General features: G+C 49.5%; 2 protein-coding genes across 11 annotated transcripts in view; one reads left to right on the top strand and one right to left on the bottom strand.

Annotated features, from left to right (window-relative positions):
• Positions 1-422: 422 nt before the first annotated feature.
• SENP8 (SUMO peptidase family member, NEDD8 specific) lies at positions 423-8,417 on the bottom strand. 3 transcript variants are annotated; one of them, XM_064721977.1, is made up of 3 exons: positions 8,183-8,417; positions 6,495-6,572; positions 423-2,642 (listed from the first exon to the last, which is right to left on the bottom strand). In XM_064721977.1, exon 3 carries the CDS (start codon positions 2,619-2,621, stop codon positions 1,983-1,985), a length of 639 nt encoding a protein of 212 aa, XP_064578047.1. In that variant the 5' UTR covers positions 2,622-2,642; positions 6,495-6,572; positions 8,183-8,417; the 3' UTR covers positions 423-1,982. The 3 variants fall into 3 exon arrangements, with proteins under 3 accessions (XP_064578047.1, XP_064578046.1, XP_064578048.1); XM_064721976.1 differs by lacking the exon at positions 8,183-8,417 and adding an exon at positions 7,083-7,163; XM_064721978.1 differs by lacking the exon at positions 8,183-8,417 and adding an exon at positions 6,872-6,892.
• MYO9A (myosin IXA) overlaps positions 7,223-23,739 on the top strand; it is a 181,011-nt gene continuing 164,494 nt past the window's right edge. For all 8 annotated transcript variants that reach the window (XM_064721969.1, XM_064721971.1, XM_064721966.1 and 5 more), the window contains exon 1: positions 7,223-7,587. The gene's annotated coding sequence lies outside the window, so the exon portion shown is untranslated. The remainder of the gene's footprint in view (positions 7,588-23,739) is intronic.

Raw genomic sequence — 23,739 nt, 5'->3', positions numbered from 1 at the left:
GCCTGCCTGGTTTGGTGCATGTTGGCTGTCCCAGTGACATCCTGCTTGAGCCTATTTGCTTTTCTTTGGGTAAAGAAATGCCATGTAAAAGCTCTGGGTGCAGGGAACACTCACCTTGCTGGCCTGGAAGCAGCCCTGAGGAGCACAGGGGGTGCTGGGTGAGCACAGGGGGTGCTGGGTGAGCACAGGGGGGTGCTGGGTGAGCACAGCCCCTGCCCTCACATCCCCCTGCTGTTGCCCATGTCACACCCACCATCCCATCTTTGTCTTCCTCCCTCCCCAGCCCAAGCCAATCTAAAAATAGGATTGGGAGATTAAATCAGCCAAGGCAGCTCTGTCAGACGGATGAGTCAGAGCCACCATGCTGTCACACTGCACCACAGCACGAGCAGGGACACCAAGGACTGGATCACGCCAGGAAACACAGTTTGGGCTGAGTTTTATTTGGATTTGGGAGTGGCAGTGATGTTGCTCTGGCAAAGCCCCTCAGAGTCCAAAGGGAATCCCCTTCAGGCAGCAGCTGGATCCTGCTCTGGCTCCAGCTGAGTGGGTTTTCAGGGAGGGCTGGTGCTGGAGGCTGCTCTCCTGTGCAGGCAGTGTCAGGAGGGAGGGGAACGGCCCCAACCCTTGTCAGGCCCCCGTGCTGCCATGAGGGTGTTTTGGGGCTGATTTCTTGGCATTCCCTTGGAGCAGGGGAAGTGAAGCCCTCCATCCCCTCTGTGCTGTGCTCCAGGTTAAAAGCAATCCTTCCCCAAGGGTTGTATTTAACCCGGATTTCCCTTCGCAGGTAGGGGTGTGGTTGCTCTGCTAGACACCACCTGAGCAACCTGCTCTTTGCTTCTCACCAGGTGAGAGATTATTCCTTATCCTGCCATGACATCTCAGTTGAATTTTTATTTTCCAAACTGCTAAGCCTGTCTTTAAGGAGAGGATCCACTCCAGGATCCCAGCCATCATCCAGCACAGAAGAGAAGTGTTTCAATTTTCTGAAGTGCATTAAGGACTTCAAGGAGCCCGCAGTTATCTTTGGCTTTTATACCTCAAACTCTGTCCTTTTGTTCTCCCTAGTGTGTTGGTTTTTTTTTTCCTCTCAAGTAACAGAACTGGTTTTGTGTTATGAGCAGCGACCGCTAGCAAGGGTTGGGGAGCACTGACAAACCCTCCCCGCACAGAGACGACCTAAAATCCTAATGAAAAACACCAAACTTCAAAGAGAGAGAGTTGCTTTTCATCTCAATTAAGTTTCTTTTCCTAGGATTGGCTTTCTCAGCTTCTTATTAATCTTGCAGCAGTTCAGAGTCAGGTTTTAATTTGCAATAAGAACAAGCAGGGGCGGGGGACCAAAAAAATGCCATGGCTGTGTGGCTGAGGAGCACCTGGCTGATGAAAAATGACTTTGATTTTGCCCTGTTCTTAAGTTAATTGTAGCATTTCCTTTGCAGTCTCATCTTTTTGCAGTGACATCTCAATGTCAGATTTTCAGGGGTACAAAATCCTGGCTTCTAAATCCTACATTTCTCCAATACCATTAGCAGGAGGCACAAATTAGAACTGTCCACAATAAAGCACTCGGGGGCTTGGGTTTAAAGAGCATTTGCTAAACCTGGCTTAGAAGGACAATGCCTGGAGCCAACTAAAGCCACCTAATGAGGGTGTGTTGCCTGCTGGGCACAGGTGGAGAAGTCTCTTTAGCAACCTGTTTTGCCACAGCAATTACTGTAAAAATTTACCATGGAGAGGGTTTCTTTGAAAGCAAAGTGACTCTTGTCGTTAGAAGTTGAAAGGCCGGTGATTTCAACTTTCAAGAGGAGAATAAGGCTTTTCCTGGAGGGAATGGGGTGTTTGGGGGGTGTAGCCATGCTAGAGGGGTTACATTCTTTTTCTTTGGGACAATCCTGTGCATGGGCATCTCCCTCAGGCACTGGGGGTGCTGCCTCTTGGACTGGGAAGGCAGTTTTTGGGGGGCTGGAGGTGCATCCCCATCACTTCTGTGCCAGTTTTGTGATGAGAGCTTTCCACTCTGACCTCTTCTGCGTGATGTAGGAGGGGGTGAGGAGCTGCAGAAGGGGCTCCATCCTGCCCTGGAAGTAGCCTTGGCACAGAGCCTCGGCGTTGCAGATCACATACATCCCACAGTCGTAGCTGTTCTGCTGTGCCGGCGCCTTCTCCTCCACAAAGGTGCATTTGCCCCCTCTTTTTCCCAGAAAGGCCTCCAGTTTCCCTGCCACTTGCCTGGCATGGGCAGAGTTGCATTTACTGTGGGAATCATAATGGGCAAAGCACTTCTTGTCCCTGAAATAAACCAGCAAGCTCCAGTGGGTGCCCCCAGCGGCCTGGCTGGAGTTGTCATTGATGGGCAGGAACAGCAGCTCCTTGCAGAGGAGGTCCAGGGGCTGGAGGAATATGGCTATTTCTTCCTGACTAAGGGCACACTTGATGAACTGGGCCACCTCGGGGCTGATGAAGCAAACTCTCTGGCTGAACTCCTGGAACTGCTGGGTGCTGAAGTACTCGAAGGCGAAGCCGAGGATGCGGTCGTTGAGCCAGTTCGGGGGCTCCAGCAGCGCCACGTCCGACTGCCTCAGCAGGCTGTCCACGTAGCTGAGCACCACGGGATCCATCCCGGGCTGCCACCAACACAGCTGCAACACACAGGGGAACACGGCTGGGGATGGGATCACAGCCAGGACACAGCCCAGCAAACACCTGAGTGCCTGCTCAGCAGCACGCAGTGAGCCCAGGATTCCCAGATGGGTATCTGCAGCACCATGAGCAGATGGAGGACACACAGTGCTGGGTTAAGCAGCAATCTGCTGTGGCCCCAAGATCAACCTTCCATCCTGAGGATCTGAACCTCACAACTATGACCGTGTCCAAGGATGAGGGAAGAGACAAGGATCTGACTCTATGTTTCAGAAGGCTCGATTTATTATTTAATGATATATATTATATTAAAACTATACTAAAAGAACAAAGGATTTCATCAGAAGGCTAGCTAAGAATAGAAAAAGAAGGAATGAATAACAAAGGTTTGTGTCTGGGACAGAGAGTCTGAGCCAGCTGACTGTGATTGGCCATTAATTAGAAACAACCACCATAGGCCAATCCCAGATGCACCTGCTGCATTCCACAGCAGCAGATAATCATTGTTTACATTTTGTTCCTGAGGCCTCTCAGCTTCTCAGGAGGAAAGGATTTTTCAGAAAATATGTCTGTGACACACAACAAAGGAGTTTCAGAGCAGCTCCTGCACAGAAACCAGGAGTGATCCAGACATCAGGTGGTGTTTGGGTGTCTCAGTGTTTTACCTGAGCAGTGACAAGCACTGGAGCTCTTTGCCTCACTGTATTCCCCTAAATAAAAACCTTTTTGGGCTGTGTGACAGACATGTGGTCCCTTTCCACAAGCACAGAGTGCCCCAGCTCTGTGCCAGAGGCACGACCTGTTCCAGGAGAACCTGCTGGGCCGCCAGCACAGGAGGCACCGCTGTGAGTAAGGAGTAACAAAGCAGGACGAGATCCCAAACAAACCAGTTCCCGACCGTGGGAATCTTTATGACAACTCTCTACAGAGCCAGAGTAGGATTTAGGAGATTTTCCACAGGGAAATTTGATTTAGAGCCCCTATATCTACCCTGGTTTTCCTTTAGCTCTCACACCCTGCAGCCCTTCCAGGCTCCTCAGTGCTGTGATCCATCCTCAGCCTCCAGATCCTTTCCTGGCCAGGACAGGGCTGGAAATGCCACAACTTGGGACACGGATTACATGGAGCTGGTTTTGGCCTCATCCTTCCCTCCTCTGTCCCAAAGACAGCAGGAAAACATCTTCAGATTTCTGAAAGCCTCGTGTGAAAGCTCAGAATGGTAAGATCACTTTAATATGATTCACTATAAATAAGTCACCAATATTCCATCATGATAAAGAAGAATGAAGCAAATGGAGTGCTCTGTTAGGAAGAAGTAGATTCACACTTCTTATAGTGGCATGAATCATGAGGAAGAACCCTTCCTGGCCTGGGATGCATAAATTAAGGGATTTATCACTGAAAAATGTTGGCAAGGTCCCCTGGCACGTGAGAGGCAAGGAGCAGAATGGATGAGGCATGGTCCCTGTGTGGGAGGTCGGAAGGAAGGGCTGAGGTGAGTGCTTGGGCCGTGAAACAGCCCGTGAGTGCTGGTGGATCCCAGAGATGCCGGGAGCAGGAGTCAGCAGAGGAAGGGAGCAGCCCTTGTTTGTGTGAGCCACACACAATGGTATTTGGACACGCTTCCGACCTTAACGAGCTCCAACTATTGCCAAGCTCGTGGTGCAAACCCTTGTAGTGCAAAAACAAGGAATCCCAGTGGAATCCCAGTAACTCCTCAGCCTGCCCAAAGATAGCCTGGTGTAAAGATCTGGACATCCTCCAAACATCCTGTTTGGGGTGTGTAACATGGTGAAACACTACTGAAATACTTCTTGTAGGTGCCCATGAAATGCCCCAGATTTTCCTTTACATTGTGTTCTTTCTGCTTCATCTTCTCCTGGACATGTAGAAGTCCAGCCAATAGCTTTCCACTCCATCCAAATGGGATTAAGGGCGAGGGAAGCGTGTGTCCCGTGCTCTGTTAATTTTCCACTCTGCAGAAACACAGTTGTCTTTTATTTATTTTTTTTTTTCCTGTCATGACATTTGGCAGGTTCCTCCAGTCAGGAAGGAGAGTGCAAGTGCTTAATTGCCACTAGCTACTACTTTTAATTTTATTGCCATCTGGTATTTGTGAAACTGCCTGTGAGTTCCGTGGCATGACTCACCACATGCAGCTCCAAGGAAAACCCTTGGGAGGCTCCCTCAGAGCCAGGTCAGGTAAGCAGAGAGCACCAAAACAAAGTGGTGGGGCTGTGAAAAGCCACTGGTGAGGTGGCTTTCTTTGGGAGAACCTCCCATGAGAGCTAAAGGTGGATCTGCAGAGGAGCCAGGACGTGGATCTGAGCCTCTGAGGAGTGCTGAAATCCCGATGTGGACTGGGAGCAGCTCTGCTCAGCCACAGCCAGGACTCTCTTCCTGAAGGCTCAGGCACGTTCTGTTCAGTTTCCATAAAAATAAGAATAAATACTGGCACAGGCCTGGAACATTTGCTGGAGGTTGCCAACAAGTGTCTTGCTGGTTCATTTTATTTGCATATTAGTAGCTGGAATTTGTGCAAACTCCCTGGAATCCTCAGCTCCTCCAAGGGATTTCAGCTGCCCCATTTCCAATGCTGAGATGAGGAAACCAGGGAGAGAGAAAGGAGCATTTCCATACAAACACCATCATTTCATTTACAGGTTTGAAAATGGTGCTGTATCAATAGGGCAAGAGGTCAAGCTTCCCTCACTGGAGCTATAAAAATTTAACAAATTATCTGCTGGCATCAGTGCGAGTTCAATCCATAAATGGATGGGGCTCCTTCGTGTCCGGACACAATGCAAAGCCTGTGTTTTCCAGCACTTGACCAAAAACCACCCCAAACCTGTCATTTTCACACCACTAAAGACAACAACCCTCTGCAGGTAATTGCTGAAGGCACTTGAGAGCCAAGGAATGAGACTCCTCAGTAACTGAGCATAAAAAGGCCGTGACAGAGCAACAGGAGCGTGAACTGAGCATGAATCAGAATCCTAAAGTCTACTTTAATAAATTAAAGGTGCTAAGAAGCTCCAGAGTGAATAGTTTGGGGTGACACGTCACTAGAGTTCTGTTCCTAATTTAAAGAACATGGAGGTAAATAGGAAAATAGTCACCTGGAACACAAAAAATCCTGACTTTATCAGGGAGCAGGAGGAAGGACAGAGAAGGTTTTGTCTTTTAAAAGATCAAAAGACCTTATGGTTTAACTTTCTATTCACTTTTCCTGGAAATATGAAGTGTAGATACCATGTCTGGATAGTTGTTAATGGAGCAAGATCAGACAAGGAACATTAATTTCTATTTACCAGTAGGAGCCAGGCTGGATGACACCTGAATCTCTGGACTTATGTGTTTCCTGACAGAGCCAGAGGAAAAATTCACAGAAAATTAAACAATTCAACCAGGACAGAAGCGTAGTTGTCTCCTTTTTTGTCAAATATAAATAATCTTTCTGCAGCTGTAGGTTATAATTCTTGTATGATACAAGAACATCCCATTTCTGAAGGTTCAACAGGCCATGAGTGCTGAAATCAGAGGAAAATACTCCAAGCTCTCTGCTCACTATGCCCAAACTTCTCTGTTCTGGGGAATTTGGGAACAAATTCCCCAAACCAGAGACTCTGCAACCAAACTCAGAACCTCTCTTGGTGTCACAGCATGAAAGCAAGAGCCACAGGAACAACACCCGATGGTTTTTGCTCTCCAGGATGGGGTTGACCAAAACCTGGAGTTTAACAGGAAAAACGCCCTCAGCGAGCAGAACGCCTGAGATGAGCGAGGACACCGGGAATGTCCCGGAGGTACCGATGGGATCCCAGCTCCCATCCCGAACCCGCTGCACTCACCTCTCACCTCCCGCAGACAGGGGCTGATCCAGGCAGCAGCGGGAAGCACGGGCAGGGAATGGAACTCGCCTGGAAGACCTGGAGGTGACAGGAATTCGGTCAGCAGTGGGAATTCGGTCAGGGGAGGCGAGGCGGGTGTCCCACGCCCCACGGAGGAGGAGGAGCCACCTGCTGACCCCGGTGCTGACCCCGAGCGTGTCCCGGCGCTCCAGGGCCGGGATCAGAGCACCCAGCAGCCCCGGGAAGATCCCGCTCAGCCCATCGCTGCTTTTGTGGGAATAAAAATAGGCAGGAGATCAGCAAGGTCATGCTCTAGCAGGGACCACCCACAGCACCGTAACTCACCTCCGCTCCCTCACCCATTTTACCCATTTTACCCTTTTTTCCCCTCAAAACGCGGGCTTGAAGCTTCCGGGCCCGAGGCCGGCCAGCACCGATAACCGACGGCTGCGGCCGGCGCGACCCCCGGGCATGGCGCCCAGCGCCGGGTCCTTGCCAGGCCCTTAATGGCACCATGTCCCGCCGTGTCCCCTCCCGTGTCCCTCCCGTGTCCCCTCCCGTGTCCCTCCCGTGTCCCCCGGCTCTCACCCGCCGCCTCATCGCCCGTCGCCGCTGCCGCCGCGCGGTTACCGTGCACTGCCGTAAAGCGGCCGCGTCGTAACGACAGGGGGCGTATCCACGGAGCGCGCCCGTGGGCGTTCCTACAGCGGGGCGGGCCGGGGCGCGCGCCTCCCTCGCGGACTGCCTCCGCCGGGCGGGCGCGTGAGAGCGGCGCGCGCGCGCGGGCAGTCGGGCAGCGCCCGGGCGGCGGCGGCGGCTGAGGGAGCGCCCGTCTGTCCGTCCGCACCCCCCCCAGCCGGCACCCATCTCGACACCCATCCTCGGGACCCCCGGACCTCCCTCAGCACCGAGCCCCGGGATCCTCCTCAGCACCCACCCCTGGGACGCTCCTCAGCACCAACCGTCCTCAGCGCAGACCCCCGGGACATCTGTTCAGAACCGACCTCCTTCAGCCAACGACCCTCGGGACCCCCCTCAGCGGCGGCGGAGGCTGCGGCTGCGGGCGAGGGATGCGCCGCGCCCCGACACCCAGGTAAGCGGCAGCGGGGAGCGGAGCGGGGCGGGGGCCTCCGGTGCGCGCGTGAGGTGGGAGCGGCGGGGCGGGGGTCGTGAGGCGAACCCCGCCGGAGCATCGCGGGGCCGGCGGAGCCTTTGTTCGGCGGAGCAGGGCGAGTCTCCCCGGCGTCGTGGGGTCTGCCCGGTGTCGCGGAGTCCTCCCGGTGGTGTGGGATCCTCCCTGCCTGAGCCGTCCCCGGCGGGTGCGCGGTGCGGGGCGGCCCCGCGTAACCCCCCTCCCTCCGCCCCGTGCACGGCGTTTCACCGCCCGGTGCCGCTCACCCCCATCGCGGGTGCGTTGGACACTCAGAACATGGAACAACCAGCCTGGGGGGGAGGAGATTCACCTCAGAGGCGTCCCCAGTGTCAGCAGTGGGGCCGTGGGCTGGAGCCCTCAGTGTGCCATAGCCCTGAGGCCACGGCTGTGGGCAGCGCCACGGGAGCCGGTCGCGGACGCCTGCGGTCCCCCGCGGCTCCGTCAGCCCGGTCTGCCCCGCAGAGCCATTCCCGAGCACCCATCAGCCATTCCCGGGCACCCATCAGCCCTTCCCACCCGCCGGAACGAGCTGTACCTGCGTGTGCTTAGCACAGTGTTGGACTTCACGGCAGTTCCCACCCTGGCACGCCGGACCCCTGCGGGAGCACTGCTCCTCCGCAGGTTAAGAGAGTCGATATTTCTTTCTGGAATTTTCCGAAACGTAGCCAAAACGGCCTTTGCTTTATCCCCCCCAAAAATAAACCCCTCCGACGTGACCTGCGCTAGGACCTGCCGTGAGTTCGGAGCCGGGTTTTTGGCCGCCCTCCTGCTTCTCGATCGGCTTCCTCCTCCTCCATTTAGGTTTTCCCGTGCCCAAAGCAAGGCGAGGGTGATAAAGTGGGCAGCGTGAGCTCAGCAGAAATCATGGCTTTCCCATCCCGCGCTGCAGCGCGGTCCCTGCCCATCGGCGGATCAAAAAAATAATCACGTAGCGGCAGAGGAAGGAGGTTTGCTGCTACGGGAGGAAAAGCGGCGCGGTGTCTCGCTCAGTCGATAACCAGGAGCTGTAATAAATCGCTCTGTAAATAGATTGCTAGGTGGAGAATTGGGTTTCTGGCCGGCTCAAGTGCTTTCCTGACTCTTTTCCCATGGGACTGCTCGGAAATGACAGGGGAGCGGTGTTCCCGTGGAGAGGTGCATGGATGCTGCGGTGATGGGCTGGGAATCCTTAAGCACGACCTTACAAATCTGACCTCATCCATAAACTCTGGCTAGGTCAGAGCCTGTGTTATCCCTGAACAACATCATCTTTTCAGCCCCTCGCCATACAGTCACACAATTTCCCCTATGTCCTTGAGTAAACTCACCCATTCAATGGCTTTTCTAATTTTTACGTTTTATTTAATTAAAATAAGAGGGGTTTCATGCCTCTTTCCCTCATTAAGGCTCTCCCAGCCTTGGCCTTCCCTTCTGGCTGTAATTTTTGATCCCCAATCCCATTTTGGAAGCTGTCAGTCAGGCTGCTGATGGCAGGGAAGGTAATTCAGCAGTCTCAGCACACAACTATTAAGCTTTTGTTTCCTGGGCTGTCAATGATGATGCAACTTCATATTTTTATTTAATTTTTTATTTCTTTATGTATTTATTGTGATCAATGCATAAATCAGGGTGGCTTTAGAGATTTTTCCTCTGTGTTGAAAGGCCTGGTGTCCATCAGCAGCACTTGGAAAAAGCTCTATTGGAATTTATCGTGTATTTAAAATGTAGATCTGTTTTGTGAAGTTATTTGTTCTCTGCACCCACTGCTCCTGTTATGATCTATAAACTCCACATTTTAAGCTTTTTTTCTTCCTTTTTTTTGGGTGGGGAAGCTGCATTTTCAGATTCAAGGTATCAAATGCCTGATACGACTACTGCTGTTACAGCATCTTTCACAAACACCACTACTAAACCACTCAGACAATCAAACCTTTGGAATCCTTTGCTAGGAAAATATGAATTTTTTATGCCTAAATTATTTGTATCTGGGATGTTTATGGTGCAGTTTGTGAGCATTGATCAGTTTTGCTGAGAATGTCAAGCACCCGAGTCCGGGCACTTGCGAAATGTGAAACTCGAGTTACCTGTGCAGCCTTAATTTAGCTTAATTTAATTTAGCTCGTGTCAAAGTATGGCTGGACTTGAAATCTTCATCTCCTGCTTGGTTTTTTGGAGAGCAGTATTCTGCTCTGGATGGAAGAACAGATTGTTCCTTCCCATGCCTGCGAGTCAACAGGGGGAGTACTGGGAGCACAGGCACAGTGCTGGTCCCTCCACTGGTTTTGCACCAAACTGGCGAGGAACCCAGGGCTCACCATGACAGCCCTGAGGCCACAAGTGTCCTGTCGTCCTGAGGCTTAAATGCCTCAAGTCTGGGGAAACCAGGAGCAAACTTGCAGTGTGTGAAAGGGGTGTACAAGGAAGCTGGAGAGAGACTTTTCCTCAGGAGCTGTAGTTCCAGGACTGCCAGGGAGTGGGGTTAGATGGGATATTGGGAAGAAGTGGTTGGCTGAGAGGGTGGTGAGGCCCTGGCACGGGCTGCCCAGAGCAGCTGTGGCTGCCGCATCCCTGGAAGTGTTCTAGGCTGGGCTGGACAGGGCTTGGAGCAAGCTGGGATAGTGGCAGGTGTCCCTGCCCATGGCACAGGGTGGAACAAGACCAGTTTTTAAGGCCCCAGTCTGGGATTCTGCCATTCGAGTGTGACCAGAGAGTTTCTGAAGTCATTTGGGGTGATTGGTGTTGGTGAGTGTAGCGTGGCCATTTTCTGCCCAATTCTAGTTCTTGCTCTAAACCGTGCAACTTTTGAACTCAATTCCTTTAAAAATACATTTATGAGAGAGCAAACAAGGTCGTTGAACCACTGGAAGCATCTTAGCCGGTCAAACTTGATTTCAGAAATTCCTGCGTCCCCTCAGTTTGTAAATAAAAGGGAATTCGCGTTCCCGCTTGCACGCGAAACGCCGGGCTTGAACCCACGTTTGTTGTGTCCTTGATGAATCCCCCAGCTTGGGCCTGGCCTCTGAGATGGGCTGGGTGCAGCTTTCAGCTTTGGAACACGGTGGTTTTTGTGTGTTGAGGTTGAAAAGAGCATTCTGAATTTCTCAGGCTTTGTCCTGCGTGCCGACGTTTGCTCCACTTCCTCTCGAGCGAACGGGATTTCTCCCCTCTCGACAAAGTAAACATGAGCATAAATATTTAAAGGATCACGGTTCAAGTTTGCAAATTGGAGACTTTCTCTAGCATTCCTTTGGACAAAAGCAGTAGCACTGGAGGTTTGGGATGTGTCTGGGTGCTTCCCTGCTCTGGGGAGAAGCTTGGTAATTCTTTGGGCTTCACGCTGCAAAAATACTCTGCTGTCTTTTCGGGTTAGATAGCTGGTATTATCACAAAGCTTGGGCTTCTTATGAAATTTTAAGGACAAAGTGCTGCTGATGGGATATCTATGGATCATTGGAATTGAGATTGCTTTTGTGGAATTTTATTTTTCTTTTACACAGGCCAAAGTTTTCCATAGGTTTTGGGTATATGTGTGAAGGCACAGGTGTTCGGAGTTGAGACTATAGAAACCAAACATGTGAAACTCTTGCCAGATAATGGATAAAAACAGGAAAAAAGGGAAATGGAATAGTCCTTGTTTTTTTTGGTGACTCTTTAATATTAAATCTTGTGCTGTGTTTGACAGGTTGAACCTCATGGTGACATGTACATCTCACTCCTGTGATTGTGTCAATGTCTTAACCTCTGTGTCTTGGAATTAAACTTTTAAAAGTGGAACTCAAACCACTTGACCTCAGAAAATATGAAAATTCAGCAGGGAAGGCTATTGAACACGGATTTTTAGAGTAGAATTATTTTTTGTGTCTGTTTTTAAAATATTATGAAGAGTTGTAGTTTTGTTAGATGTTGTGGTAGCATTTTTCTGTCTGTGGGGAGGAATCTGTGGATCCCTTTTTCACAGGTACCTGTGGGAAAATCTTACAGGTGAGGTGAGAGTTCCACATCTTTGCTGCAATGACTTTTCATTCCATGATCTTAATGCTACCTCTGATGGAGGAATGTTGGCTCACCTGGGTCAGAAGGGAGCCCAAGAGGTCACTTGGTCCAAAATTCTGCTCCCAGCAGGAAATTCTTCAAAGCCAGATTGGGTTTTTCATGGCTTTGGGTGTCTCATGTCAGTTGTGTTCCACCTGTGGTTTGTGGGCTGCAGGAGGAGAAGGGAAGTGAGGTGGTTTGAGCTGTGTTGGGTGGGAGGTGTCCAAGCAGAGTGAGATCATCCCCGAGGCACTGCCTGCAGAGCACAGCATTCCACTTGCAGCCTATGGAACTGCTGCTTCCCACTGCCTTCCAGGAGTCCATCAAGCTGGAATAGTCACAGGCTCCAGCTGTGGGAGGATCTGACCTGGCTGAAATCAATTTTGGGAGAAGAACAGGGATAGTCCAAGTCCATTTGCTGATAGTCAGCATGAAGTTAATTTTGGGAGAAGAACAGGCATAGTCCAAGTCCATTTGCTGGTAGTCAGCATGAAGTTAATTTTGGGAGAAGAACAGGCATAGTCCAAGTCCATTTGCTGGTAGTCAGCATGAAGTTAATTTTGGGAGAAGAACAGGGATAGTCCAAGTCCATTTGCTGGTAGTCAGCATGAAGTTAATTTTGGGAGAAGAACAGGAATAGTCCAAGTCCATTTGCTGATAGTCAGCATGAAGCTAGCAAGTGGCTCCACAGTGTTTTGGTGGAAACTCCTCAGAGATTTTCTAGGCAAAATAAAATAAATAAATGAATACCTGTGCTTTAAGGATTATTGTAATTCTTCTGATTACTTTCTGCTGTTTAAGTCTTGCATTGCAGCTTCTCATTAGGCACGGATGGGCATCCCTTTGCAGAGGGATGAGATGTCTCTCTTTGCTGGGCTCTCATGTGCCTTTGGCTGTTCACACCGTGCCAAACCATGGTTAGACAAAGCCATGGGTCATAGCTTTGGGCTCTGTTGGTGTTTTTAGTCAGCCCTTTGTTAGAGTTTTGCCAAGAGCCTCGTGAAGAGACAGAGCGTGGCCTTCAGGCAGGTGAGTGTTTGCCAGGGGAGATGGGGCTCAGGGTGGAAAGGCCGGGGTGCACTGAGGGTGCTGGGGTGGGATGGCAGCGAGGCTGGGTCGTGTTGGTGCCATCATGGAAAGCAAAGGAGACAGGAGCTGATGGGGCAGCCAGTTATCCTGGGCAGATTCACACTGTGTCCAGGTTTGGGTATAGATTCCTGTGCTGTCTGTGCATTAAGCACCCAGATACAAGCTTGAAGTTTGCTTGGACCCTTTGAGATCAGCCTCTCTATCCTCCCAAGGAATATTGATATTCCTTAGTTGGATCCTCTGTCTGTTATGTGAGATCATACGAGGGGAGCTCAGCCAGCTGTGTCTCATCCAAGCTCTCCTTTCACTCACCTACAGTGATATGTTGCTTTTTTTGCACTTAAAACAAGAGGCAGGCATAGCTCTGCTGTGGTCTCCTGTCATCTCTCTGTTGGGTTGTGGTGTGTTTTTAAAGATCTCTGCCAGGTCATGGAGGAAGTTTATGAAATCCCTGTTGGTGTTACAGCCCCTAGGGATAGGCTGGCTCTGTGTATAGGGGATCCCCTTTGAGGTGAGGGCTGGACTGGCCCCTTTCAACCCTGTTAGTTTTGGTGGTTCCAGCTGTCTGCTCAGCTTCTCTTGGAAAAATCAGCTTGGTTTCCATCCCTGTGACTTGTAGGAATTATTGCAAATCCCTCTTAAGAGCAATGGGGAGCAGAGCAGAGGGCTGTCCTGCTTGGATGCTGCATGAAGTAGCAAAGGAAAAATGTAGCTTAAAATAAATAGCCAAAATATGTGGGTTTCAGTGTAATTTTTGGGTCTTATTTGCTGGTCTCTTCACCTTGAATCACATCTGGCATCACCCAGATGACCTTGAATCCTAGAGTTACTCTTGGGATGCCTGTTCCAGATCTTGGCTTTTATCCATCATGCACAGTTAATCTGAAAACCTCTGTGCTGTTTTTTAATCAAAATTCTTTGAACTGTCTTCTATTTCTTGCAAAGCATAACCTTTAAAAAGGTAGAGGATCCTGGATATGCTGTATCATGGCTGAGCATTGATGGATAGGAGTATTTTATCCAGATAGATCCATCTTTGGAAAACCTGAGCTTTAAAACCAGCTCAGACTCTGAACGCTTTTGAGAGACCGCCAAGAATTCTTTTATTGTATTCAGCATCTACATGGTTGGTTTTGAGGGATGAACTTAAAACAAGTTAACTGAAAATATTTACTTTAGTAGACTTCCGTAACTCTGCTGTCTTTTCATACTTCACGTAAATACATAGACCAAAATAAAAATTCTCCTAAATGTTGCCATTTAAACTTCTATGGCACTTGTCTATAAACTGTTAGGTTGGTTTGTGCTTGTTGGGTGCACAGGACAGGCTCCCTGGGGAGGAATTAGTAAATGATTTAATTGTTGAGGAATGTGGTCCCATTAGGCAAAAAAAAAAAAAAAAGGACCGCAGTGGATCATTGGAAATATTGCACTTGATTAAAACAATGCTGAGCAATTTGTAATGATTTTTTGAAATAAATGAATTTTTTGGAAGAGGGAGATGATGTGGGTAAATAACCCTTCTGGAGGTTTCTTTGAGTGCAGAAGAGCCGGTCTCTGCTCCCTAATTCACCAATTGCCTCATAAATGAGGCATCATTATGTGGAATTTGTTGCTGCTGGTGGTGGCAAGGATGGCTGAACCACTCCAGCTCAACAAAGGCACTTGGAGAGATGTTTAAAAGCAGAGCCACTGTTTCTTTTGCTTCCTTTCATCCGAAAATAAAGATCCAGCCCTGCTGCCAAGGGATGCGGCGGGACCAGGCGCCTCCCTTGGGACTGGGGCCCGGGTTTGTGAAACGTGTGGCTGAGCAGGGAGGGCACCCCGGGTTTGTGTGCAGTGTGTCTGGGCAGGGAGGGCACCCCGTGTTTGTGTGCAGTGTGGCTGGGCAGGGAGGGCACCCCAGGTTTGTGTGCAGTGTGGCTGGGCAGGGAGGGCACCCCAGGTTTGTATGGCTGGGCAGTAAGGGCACCCCAGGTTTGTGTGGTGAGCAAGGAGGGCACCCCGTGTTTGTGTGCAGTGTGTCTGGGCAGGGAGGGCACCCCAGGTTTGTGCAGTGTGTCTGGGCAGGGAGGGCACCCCAGGTTTGTGTGGCTGGGCAAGGAGGGCACCCCAGGTTTGTGTGTCTGGGCAGGGAGGGCACCCCAGGTTTGTGTGTCTGGGCAAGGAGGGCACCCCAGGTTTGTGTGCAGTGTGGCTGAGCAAGGAGGGCACCCCAGGTTTGTGTGGCTGGGCAAGGAGGGCACCCCAGGTTTGTGTGGCTGGGCAAGGAGGGCACCCCAGGTTTGTGTGCAGTGTGGCTGGGCAAGGAGGGCACCCCAGGTTTGTGTGCAGTGTGGCTGGGCAAGGAGGGCACCCCAGGTTTGTGTGCAGTGTGGCTGGGCAGGGAGGGCACCCCAGGTTTATGAAATGTGTGGCTGGGCAAGGAGGGCACCCCGTGTTTGTGTGGCTGGGCAGGGAGGGCACCCCAGGTTTGTGTGCAGTGTGTCTGGGCAGGGAGGGCACCCCAGGTTTGTGTGCAGTGTGTCTGGGCAGGGAGGGCACCCGTGTTTGTGTGTCTGGGCAGGGAGGGCACCCCGTGTTTGTGTGCAGTGTGTCTGGGCAAGGAGGGCACCCCAGGTTTGTGTGCAGTGTGGCTGGGCAGGGAGGGCACCCCAGGTTTGTGTGCAGTGTGGCTGGGCAAGGAGGGCACCCCGTGTTTGTGTGCAGTGTGGCTGGGCAGGGAGGGCGCCCCAGATTTATGAAACGTGTGTCTGGGCAAGGAGGGCCCCCAGGTTTGTGTGGCTGGGCAGGGAGGGCACCCCGTGTTTGTGTGCAGTGTGTCTGGGCAAGGAGGGCACCCCAGGTTTGTATGGCTGGGCAAGGAGGGCACCCCGGTTTGTGTGCAGTGTGGCTGGCAGGGAGGGCACCCAGGTTTGTGTGCATGTTGGGCAGGGAGGGCACCCCAGTGTTTGTGTGCAGTGTGGCTGAGCAGGAGGGCACCCCGGTTTGTGTGCAGTGTGGCTGGGCAGGGAGGGACCCCAGGTTTGTAGTGGCTGGCAAGGGAGGGCACCCCGTGTTTGTGTGCAGTGTGGCTGGGCAGGAGGGCACCCCGGTTTGTGTGTGCTGGGCAAGGGAGGGCACCCCAGGTTTGTGTGCAGTGTGGCTGGGCAGGGAGGGCATCCCAGGTTTGTGTGCAGTGTGGCTGGCAGGGAGGGCACCCCGGTTTGTGGGGCTGGCAGGAGGCACCAGGTTATGATGTGTCTGGGCAGGGAGGGCACCCCAGGTGTTGTGTGTCTGGGCAGGGAGGGCACCCCAGGTTTGTGTGAGTGTGGCTGGGCAAGGAGGGCACCCCGTGTTTGTGTGAGTGTGGCTGGGCAAGGAGGGCACCCCGGTTTGTGCGTGTGGCTGGGCAAGGCAGGGCACCCCAGGTTGGCTGGCAAGGAGGGTACCCCAGTGTTTGTGTGCAGTGTGGCTGGGCAGGGAGGGTACCCCAGGTTTGTGTGGCTGGGCAGGGAGGGCACCCCAGGTTTGTGTGCAGTGTGGCTGGGCAAGGAGGGCACCCCAGGTTTGTGTGCAGTGTGTCTGGGCAGGGAGGGCACCCCAGGTTTGTGTGTCTGGGCAAGGAGGGCACCCTGGGCTCCCTCCCTGCCCGGCAGCCCTGGCACAAAGGCCCCGCACAGGCCGGCGCCGCCTTCCCTGTCAGGAGAGCCGGGATAATCTTATCCAGAGGCACTTGAGCAGGTAGGCAGGGAAAGGAGACAGCAGGACAATGCAGAGCAGAGGTCAGCTCTGAGGTGCCTGCAGCACATAATGAGGAATCTTGAGTTCCCCTCAGCTATGAAGAGAATGAACTTTCCCAAAAGCGATGGAGCAGTCTGGCTGAATCCACAAATCCTTTGCTGCTCGCTGTTTAACCTCATTTGACTCCAGGGGTTGCCAAGTGCACCATGACTTGTCAGAGCACTCATTCCAGAATGGAATTCCCTGATCCAAATGCATCTCTGGTCTCACTGCAATCCACAGGGATTTGATTAAGGAGTTTATTAGCATTGATAAACATTAGCAGCAGTGTTTCTTCTTCTTCTATCTTTAAGGAATAACTTGCCAAGACAGATGACTTGGCAGCTGTTGCCTGTTCCCTGCCCCACGAGTGTTGTGGAAAAGATGTGGACTTGTGCATTGTTCCTGGCTCCATTCTCTTTGTAATTCCAGGTGGGAGCTGCTGCCTTCCAGTGTTTTCTTTGAGTTCAGCTCTCCTATTCTGTGTTTCTTCATTTTTGTGATTGAAATAATCTTCTAGAGCCATTGCTGTTCACCTGGAGTGAACAATACAATAAATATGAGGAGAAAAATATATTTAAAAAACCAAGGAGCACTTCCAGCAAATGGGGTAAGGAGAAAAAATGAGCACAAAGGTCCATTTCTGAGGGAGTGAGGATTCATTCTCCTACCTAAAAGTCTTTGCTGAAACAAGGGAAAAAAACCCTGCTTGAGTATTTTCCTGTTCCCACAGAGGGAAGGTGTGAATCTCACCCAGGGTTTGCTGGCTTGGTTTTAGCAACATTAGGGGTTTCCTCCTGTGTTTTTTTCTCTTCAGCTCAGCTGCTGGATGACTGCTTTCATTTTTGTTTTGTAGGGGAAGATGTGAAACCTGAGGAGCAAAATCTAAATGAGATGTTTAATGCAGTTGTTGCAGTCTAAGGAGTGGCCCTGCATGAAACTTTTTCAATTGCAGAAAAAACTCATTTGAAAACTCAGTGTGAAAGTAGCTCAGTCTGATATTCACGGTTCAGACTGTGTGGTGGGGACATTGTGATCTTCTGTCTTGTGTTGAGTCTATTTTTAATAAAAGTGGAATCCTTGAGAGAATATATCAGAAAAATAATTGGAAATTAAAACCTGGAGACATGGATGTACAATGGTGTGGGTGCAATTTTTCTGTGTATTTTGAAGTTTTTTTCCCCTGAGCACAGACTGTCCTCTACACTGAGAAAGGTGTTGGGTTTTTTTTTTTCCTCTTCTTGTAGGACTGGGTCACCTTTCTTTTCTGTTTTGGGAGCATTAATCTACATAGTTTCTTTTCAGGTATGCTCTTCAGGGGCTGCGAGGGGGCAGGTATTCCAAAAACTTGAACAATTTTCCTTAGGTGAAGGATCATTACAGGTTCAGGTGCTGCTGTTATTAGCAAGACTCCTGCCAGCTGCAGTTTAATTTTCTCAATGTCTAAATGTTGAAATTCCAGATTGTTACACAGGTATGTGTGTTGGAGTGCTTTGAGAGGCTGGAACTCTGGACTGCTGGGATGATTCTTAACTGATGGAGTTGATGGATTTGAAGAGAATGTCAGTCAGGGAAGTTAATCACCAAAATCATAACAAAATTCAACCTGTTTGGTTTCTGATGTAATGTGGGTGCAAAATGATTGTAAAGCTGCAAAGTCAAGTGAGAGAATTGAGCAGAAAATGGTGACCCTGGTGCACACCAGGAGACCTTGAGATGCTTGTCCTGGTGGGCATCACCTTCAGGAGCAGCCTTGGGATGGGGGATGCAACATGGAGGAAAACAAAGCTCAAAACTAACCAGAAAATTCCTCTGCTTTGGTTTTGGATTGTACTGGCTGGAGCATCATCCTTTAGGGCAGACTGAGAAGGTGCTGTGGTGGCACTGAGAACCTGGGTTAGGCCATTTTAGACCTGAGATCATCCCATGTGTGTCACTGGGATCTTCTGCTTCATCCTGCACTTTCTGGTGCTCAGCAGCTCTGAAATCTGGTCCTGAACTGGGTTTTGGGGGTTGTTTTGCCTTTTTTGCTTTCTTTTTCCCTTAATACCTAAAAATACACCCAGCTCTGGTCACCTGGTAGGAATCACCTATTGTAGAGGCAAGTAGGGAAGCAAAATCTCTATGGTGGCATTTGCTTGCTGATAAGAGTATTTTTTTAATGCATTTCCTTTCCTCATTCTCAACATGCCTTTTAATTCCTCAAGAAAAAAGGTGTGGGGCCTTCTGGTGCCTTAGCAGAGGATGGAATCTTCTGTGTTTGGTGCATGTGCAGAGATCCACAGGGAAAGTCTCAGGTGTGTGAATTTTGGGTGGGCAGCTGTGCAACTATGAGTTATTTTGAGGAAAACAAGTATTTATCTTATGTTACAAAGTACTGCTGAGGGATTTAGTGTTGCAGTTGAAATTTTGGGTTACCTGCTTTGCTCACTATAATGTGCTGAAAAATTATCAATACACATTTGCTCTTGCTTTTTTTCTTTTATTTTCAATTCTTAAACCTTTTGTTGTCCTGAAGCTGTTGATTTTCAGGCAAAAACAATGGGAGGCAGTGGCTGTGGTCTGCAGGGTGGGGCTCAGCAAGGTCTTGTTGCTGATTCCCTTTGCTGGGAAGGGCTAATTATAGAGACAAACTGGGGAAGGAAGAGAACGGGGTCAATTAGAGCATCCAGCACAGTTTCCTTTAAATTAGAGGTTGGGCTAGAGAGATAAAAAAAACCCAAACCCCAACGTTAAAGAGGCACAGAGTAAGACTTGAAATGCTCTGGCACACAGCGAGCTCAGCAGCTACAGCAGATGTCCTGCAGTTTCAATTTTAAGTAAAGAACATGTTGAATTAAGAGTTTTATTGCCAGAATTGCCAAATGGAGCTGAAAAGACAGAGGAGATGTTGCTACTGCTTTTATTCTTTAACATGCTTTTGGCTTGCAGTAGGTTGTGACTGAATGAAGCAAAGAAATATCTTGCCCCACTGTTGATTAAAATGGATTTTGTGGGAAAAAGGAATTAATTTTAAGTCTTTAATGCTCATAATGTTATATTTTCATAAAAAGACTACCTGCATCTTTGTACATGTCACATGGATCAGTTTTGTACGTGTTTTATCCCTTGTTGGAGAGGCCATGGGGCTCAACTTTTTCTTGGAGCTGTCTTATGGGTTTAAAAGTTTTTTTTCCCTGGATTTATGCATGAGCTAACTCAGATTAGAGGATACAGTATTATAGATATGGTGCAGACACAGTACAAGCTCTGGGCTCAGAGCTCTGCAGGTGTGGAAAGCAATAAACCCCAGTGCCAAGGCAGTGAAAAACCAAACTGGAATTTGTGCAAGTCGCTGAAAAACCAGAAAAGCTTTTATGGTGCTCTTCCCAAACGATCCCCTCAGTCCCTCAACACCCTCTTGCCTCAGTTTTTGGGGCAAAGCTGACCCTCCCCATGCCTGCTGGGTGTATTTGCTTCCTCAGTTTGAGGGCAAAGCCACTAAAGGGTTGGCAGGCCCTCCCCATGTCTGCTGGGTCTATTTGCTTCCTCTTTGCCATATTGCTGTGCAATTACTGGGATTGCTGTGCACAAAGGGGGGTGGCAGAGCAGGGAGAAAATCCCCACAGCTTCATCTGAGTGCTGCAATCCAGATTGGCAAGTTCCTTGTGCCGGTGCTGTGACTCATCCTGGCCTTCCTCACTGGCAGCGCATCAAAGGAGCAGCCCGCGCTTCCAGGCTGGAGCCCAACCAGGATCTTCCTGGAGCAAGGGCTGTTTTTCTGGTCCTGGGATCTCTCCATGTGCAGAACATGGTGAGCTGATCCCAAATCTCAAGGGATAAATGTGATGAATTGGTGCTGAGGGTAAAGAAGGGTTTCTCCTTGCTGCTTTGAGCAAGGCACGTGCCTGGGCAGAGGGTCCTGGCCAGCCAGGGGTGGGCTGGGAAAGGCCCTTTGAGGTCAGTGCCACAGCCAGCAGAACTGTTTGTTCACTTCTGCTTCCTCGGGTACAGCTGATAGGCAGGGGTTTAGTGTGGCAGTTGGGCAATTCTTCAGCAAGGAAGGAAATTTTTATTTTTATTTTTCCTGAGGGCATAGGTAGAGGTACTCTTTGCTCAGGGCTGTGGTGCAGCAGAGACTCCTGCCCTCCTCTGCTTCATTCTCCTGCTAAAACTGACTCCATATATGCTTCTCCCTTGTTTTTGGTTCAACCAGCTTAGCTCTAAACCTTTAAAAGACTAACTTTTCTTTTTCTTTTTTTTCATTTGGAGCAAAAACTGAACAGCTGCACCAAGTTTAGGATTGTGCCACCAGGACCTAGGAGAGCCTGCAGGATGTTACTGATGGTTTGATGTGAGAACACCCTCATGAGTTCTACTCTCATTTTTTTTTTTTTCCTAATTGAAGTGTTTTAACATTTCCAAATGTTTTGTAGGATTTCTAATATTATTTTATAAATTATTTGCAGTGTTAATAGCATTTTTAGGCTTTTTCTACCTTTTTATTATATCATCTATGTGCCCACATTACAGTCCCAGGTCTCTTGTGAAGTTGTGAACACTTTTACTGTTTGAGATGGATCTGTAGGGTCTACCAAGGACATGTAAGTCTTGGAACAGATATTCTTCATTTGTAGGTGTAGAGAAAAGCTGCAGAGAATATGAAAGGGATGTATAAATTTTTAGAGGATGTTTCTTTCAAATGTCTGGCAGGAGACTCTTGGAATATCATGAAAAGTGCTGGTTTTCCTTTTGTTTTTTTCATTCCTGAATAGGCTGGAACTGGAGATCAGCATCCTGAGCTGGCAGAGGAGTCAACCTCCTGATAGTGATCTAGAGTTCAATGTGAGGAAGAGCCTCAGAGTACGGATTAAAAATGCAAAGTTAATGCAGTGAGGATCTATTAAGGTGCAAGAGAAGAGCAACAAAATCACATAAAACAATGACTTTTGCTGCAATGTCCTGGCAGGTCAAGATTGTCTTTCTCAGATCAGAGGGAAGCTGCTCTGCTGGCTGGGATAAGTGCCTGGAAAAGGAGCTTTAACTCTTTTTTTTAGGAGAGATTTATTCCCCCTCAATTTTTAATTTATACAGTGAAATTCTAAATACCAGATTGTTCTGATTCCTCTTTTGCTTCCTCTCCACGTACACGTTCCTTGTGATTATTCCATGTGTGTGACAGCATCTGCAGCACAGGGGTGGGGTTATGGTTTTTAAATCACCTTGTCCTGTGTCTGTCTCCTGCCATCCCTAGGGTTTTGGAGAGCTGCTACAACACTTACATTTCAGCAGTTTTTCTAATTTTTTTTCACTCTGTGCTTTCCCTCCTTTTTGTTGTGCAACATTTTGTCACAATTTAGGACATTTGAAAACCAAGCTCCCTACTTTTTTTTGGTAAAGTCATCAAATTGACATTTTTATTTCAGATTGTTTCCTGCAGAGCCCTGAGTTGATTTTTTTGCCTGTGTGTGATGAGTCAGCACAACTGTTGAGCATGTGAAGCTTCACTGATTGCAGAGTTCTGTTTTGCTGCTCAGTTTTTCAGTTAGCCCTTTAGCTGAGAGCACTTCAATGCAAAGTATTGCAACTTGTGATGCACTCAGTGCTGAGCTGGGTTTATTTCTAATTAAGATTTTAGATGGTTGCCTGTAGGTGCTTGTATGTGAAAAGTGCCTGGAGAAAGCCACTGCCCTGGGTATGATGTGCTGAAGGAGGTAATTCTTTGTTAGGTCTGTGATTTTTAAGAGTCTTATTTAATTTTGCGTGGATCCAAGTGTCTGAACACGCTCAGTGCTGCTGCTGCTGTATTTTTTTCCCTCCTCAGCCTACTCAAGATGTTAAACCCAGCTTTAATTTTCTCCATTTCCTATGATTCTCAGTTAACCCTCTTTTCAGGAAATCAGTGGCTTCCTGCAGGCTATTTCTAGTTGCTGCTGGCCAACTGGAGTGAGGTGATGTCTATGCACTGAAATATGATGAAACCCTCAGAAAGATTTGTTTGGCTCTACCAGTATGAGGTTTTTTTTTTGAGGCATTGTTGAGGTGAAAGCCCATGGCAGCAGCACTTCATTAATCTTATTTACTGGTGTTTGAAGAATATCTGATGTTATTGTCCGTTCCTTCATAGGGGAAATCTAATCTCCACTAGAATTAGCCTTTGTAATAAGGCTGCTGCTTGATAAACGAGTAGACAAATATTGGGGCCTTGCCACCGAGGGCTTTATCCATCCCTGAGATAAAGCAGCTGGGCTCCAACGTGGGTTATTTATGCATGGAAAACAGACTTATCAGCATTCCTGAATTGCCCCTGTTGCAGAGACCGGGCACTCCTGCCCCTAAACAAAGCCTCATTTAGCTCAGTGCCTTCTTCCCTAGCCCAGGAATGAAATATTTTCCTGTTTCCCCGCGTGGCCGGTATTTGTGGCGCTGCACGCAGAAAACGCCTCAAGAATCCGCTGGCTGTGGGCAGATCCCACACCAGGCCAGGCCCTGCAGTGCTGAAATAAGCTCAGCCTGTTCCCTCAGCGCCTACACGGCCTGGAGAGGAGGAGGAGGAGGATGGCAAGGCTCAGCAGCAGATTGTTGCCCTTGCAAATAAAACTTCTTGTCCATCCTACTGTCCGGTTTTCGGCTGTTTGGAGGGCCTGGAAGGACCCGGGGTGGCCTTGGGGCAGCCGCGTATCAAAGGACGAGAAGAGGCTTCAGTTCGTTTCTCGGTCTCTGTGTTTATTAATTGTTTATCTAAAAGATTTTCTCTCGGCCCGACAGAGCTCTGCTCAGCAGCCAGCCATGAGCACACTCCCTGCCCTCCGGGCGGTCACCTATCTTTATACCCAAAGTTACGTGTACAATATTTATCATTTTTCCCCAATACCATTTATTCTTATTGCCCGGTGCACTTTTAGTAATGACCAATCCCAAAGTGCCACCATCACCACAGAAGATGGAGGAGGAGAAGAAGAAGAAGAAGGACAGGACACGCCCCAATTCCTCCATCTTACTTCTCTAAACCCCCCTGTACAGAAATCCTAAACCCTGTGTTTCACTCTCTAATTAACTCATCCCTTCACCATTCACTCCAGTGAAACCCCCCTATCCTCATACAGGTGTCGTGTCCTGTGTAGGATCAAAGTCCAGCCACCAGACACTTCTGGAACATTCCAGGACTCCCGAGCCCCCCAAGGGTGCTCTCGGTGACACCTCAGTCCTGAGGTGCTGAGATCCCACATCCTACCATCCTGGAGATCCAGC

The sequence above is a fragment of the Zonotrichia leucophrys genome, chromosome 10, assembly GCF_028769735.1.
Source record: "Zonotrichia leucophrys gambelii isolate GWCS_2022_RI chromosome 10, RI_Zleu_2.0, whole genome shotgun sequence".
NCBI lineage: Eukaryota > Metazoa > Chordata > Aves > Passeriformes > Passerellidae > Zonotrichia > Zonotrichia leucophrys.
Note: the sequence above shows the minus strand (reverse complement) of the source record. Positions and strands in the feature narration are given on the sequence as shown.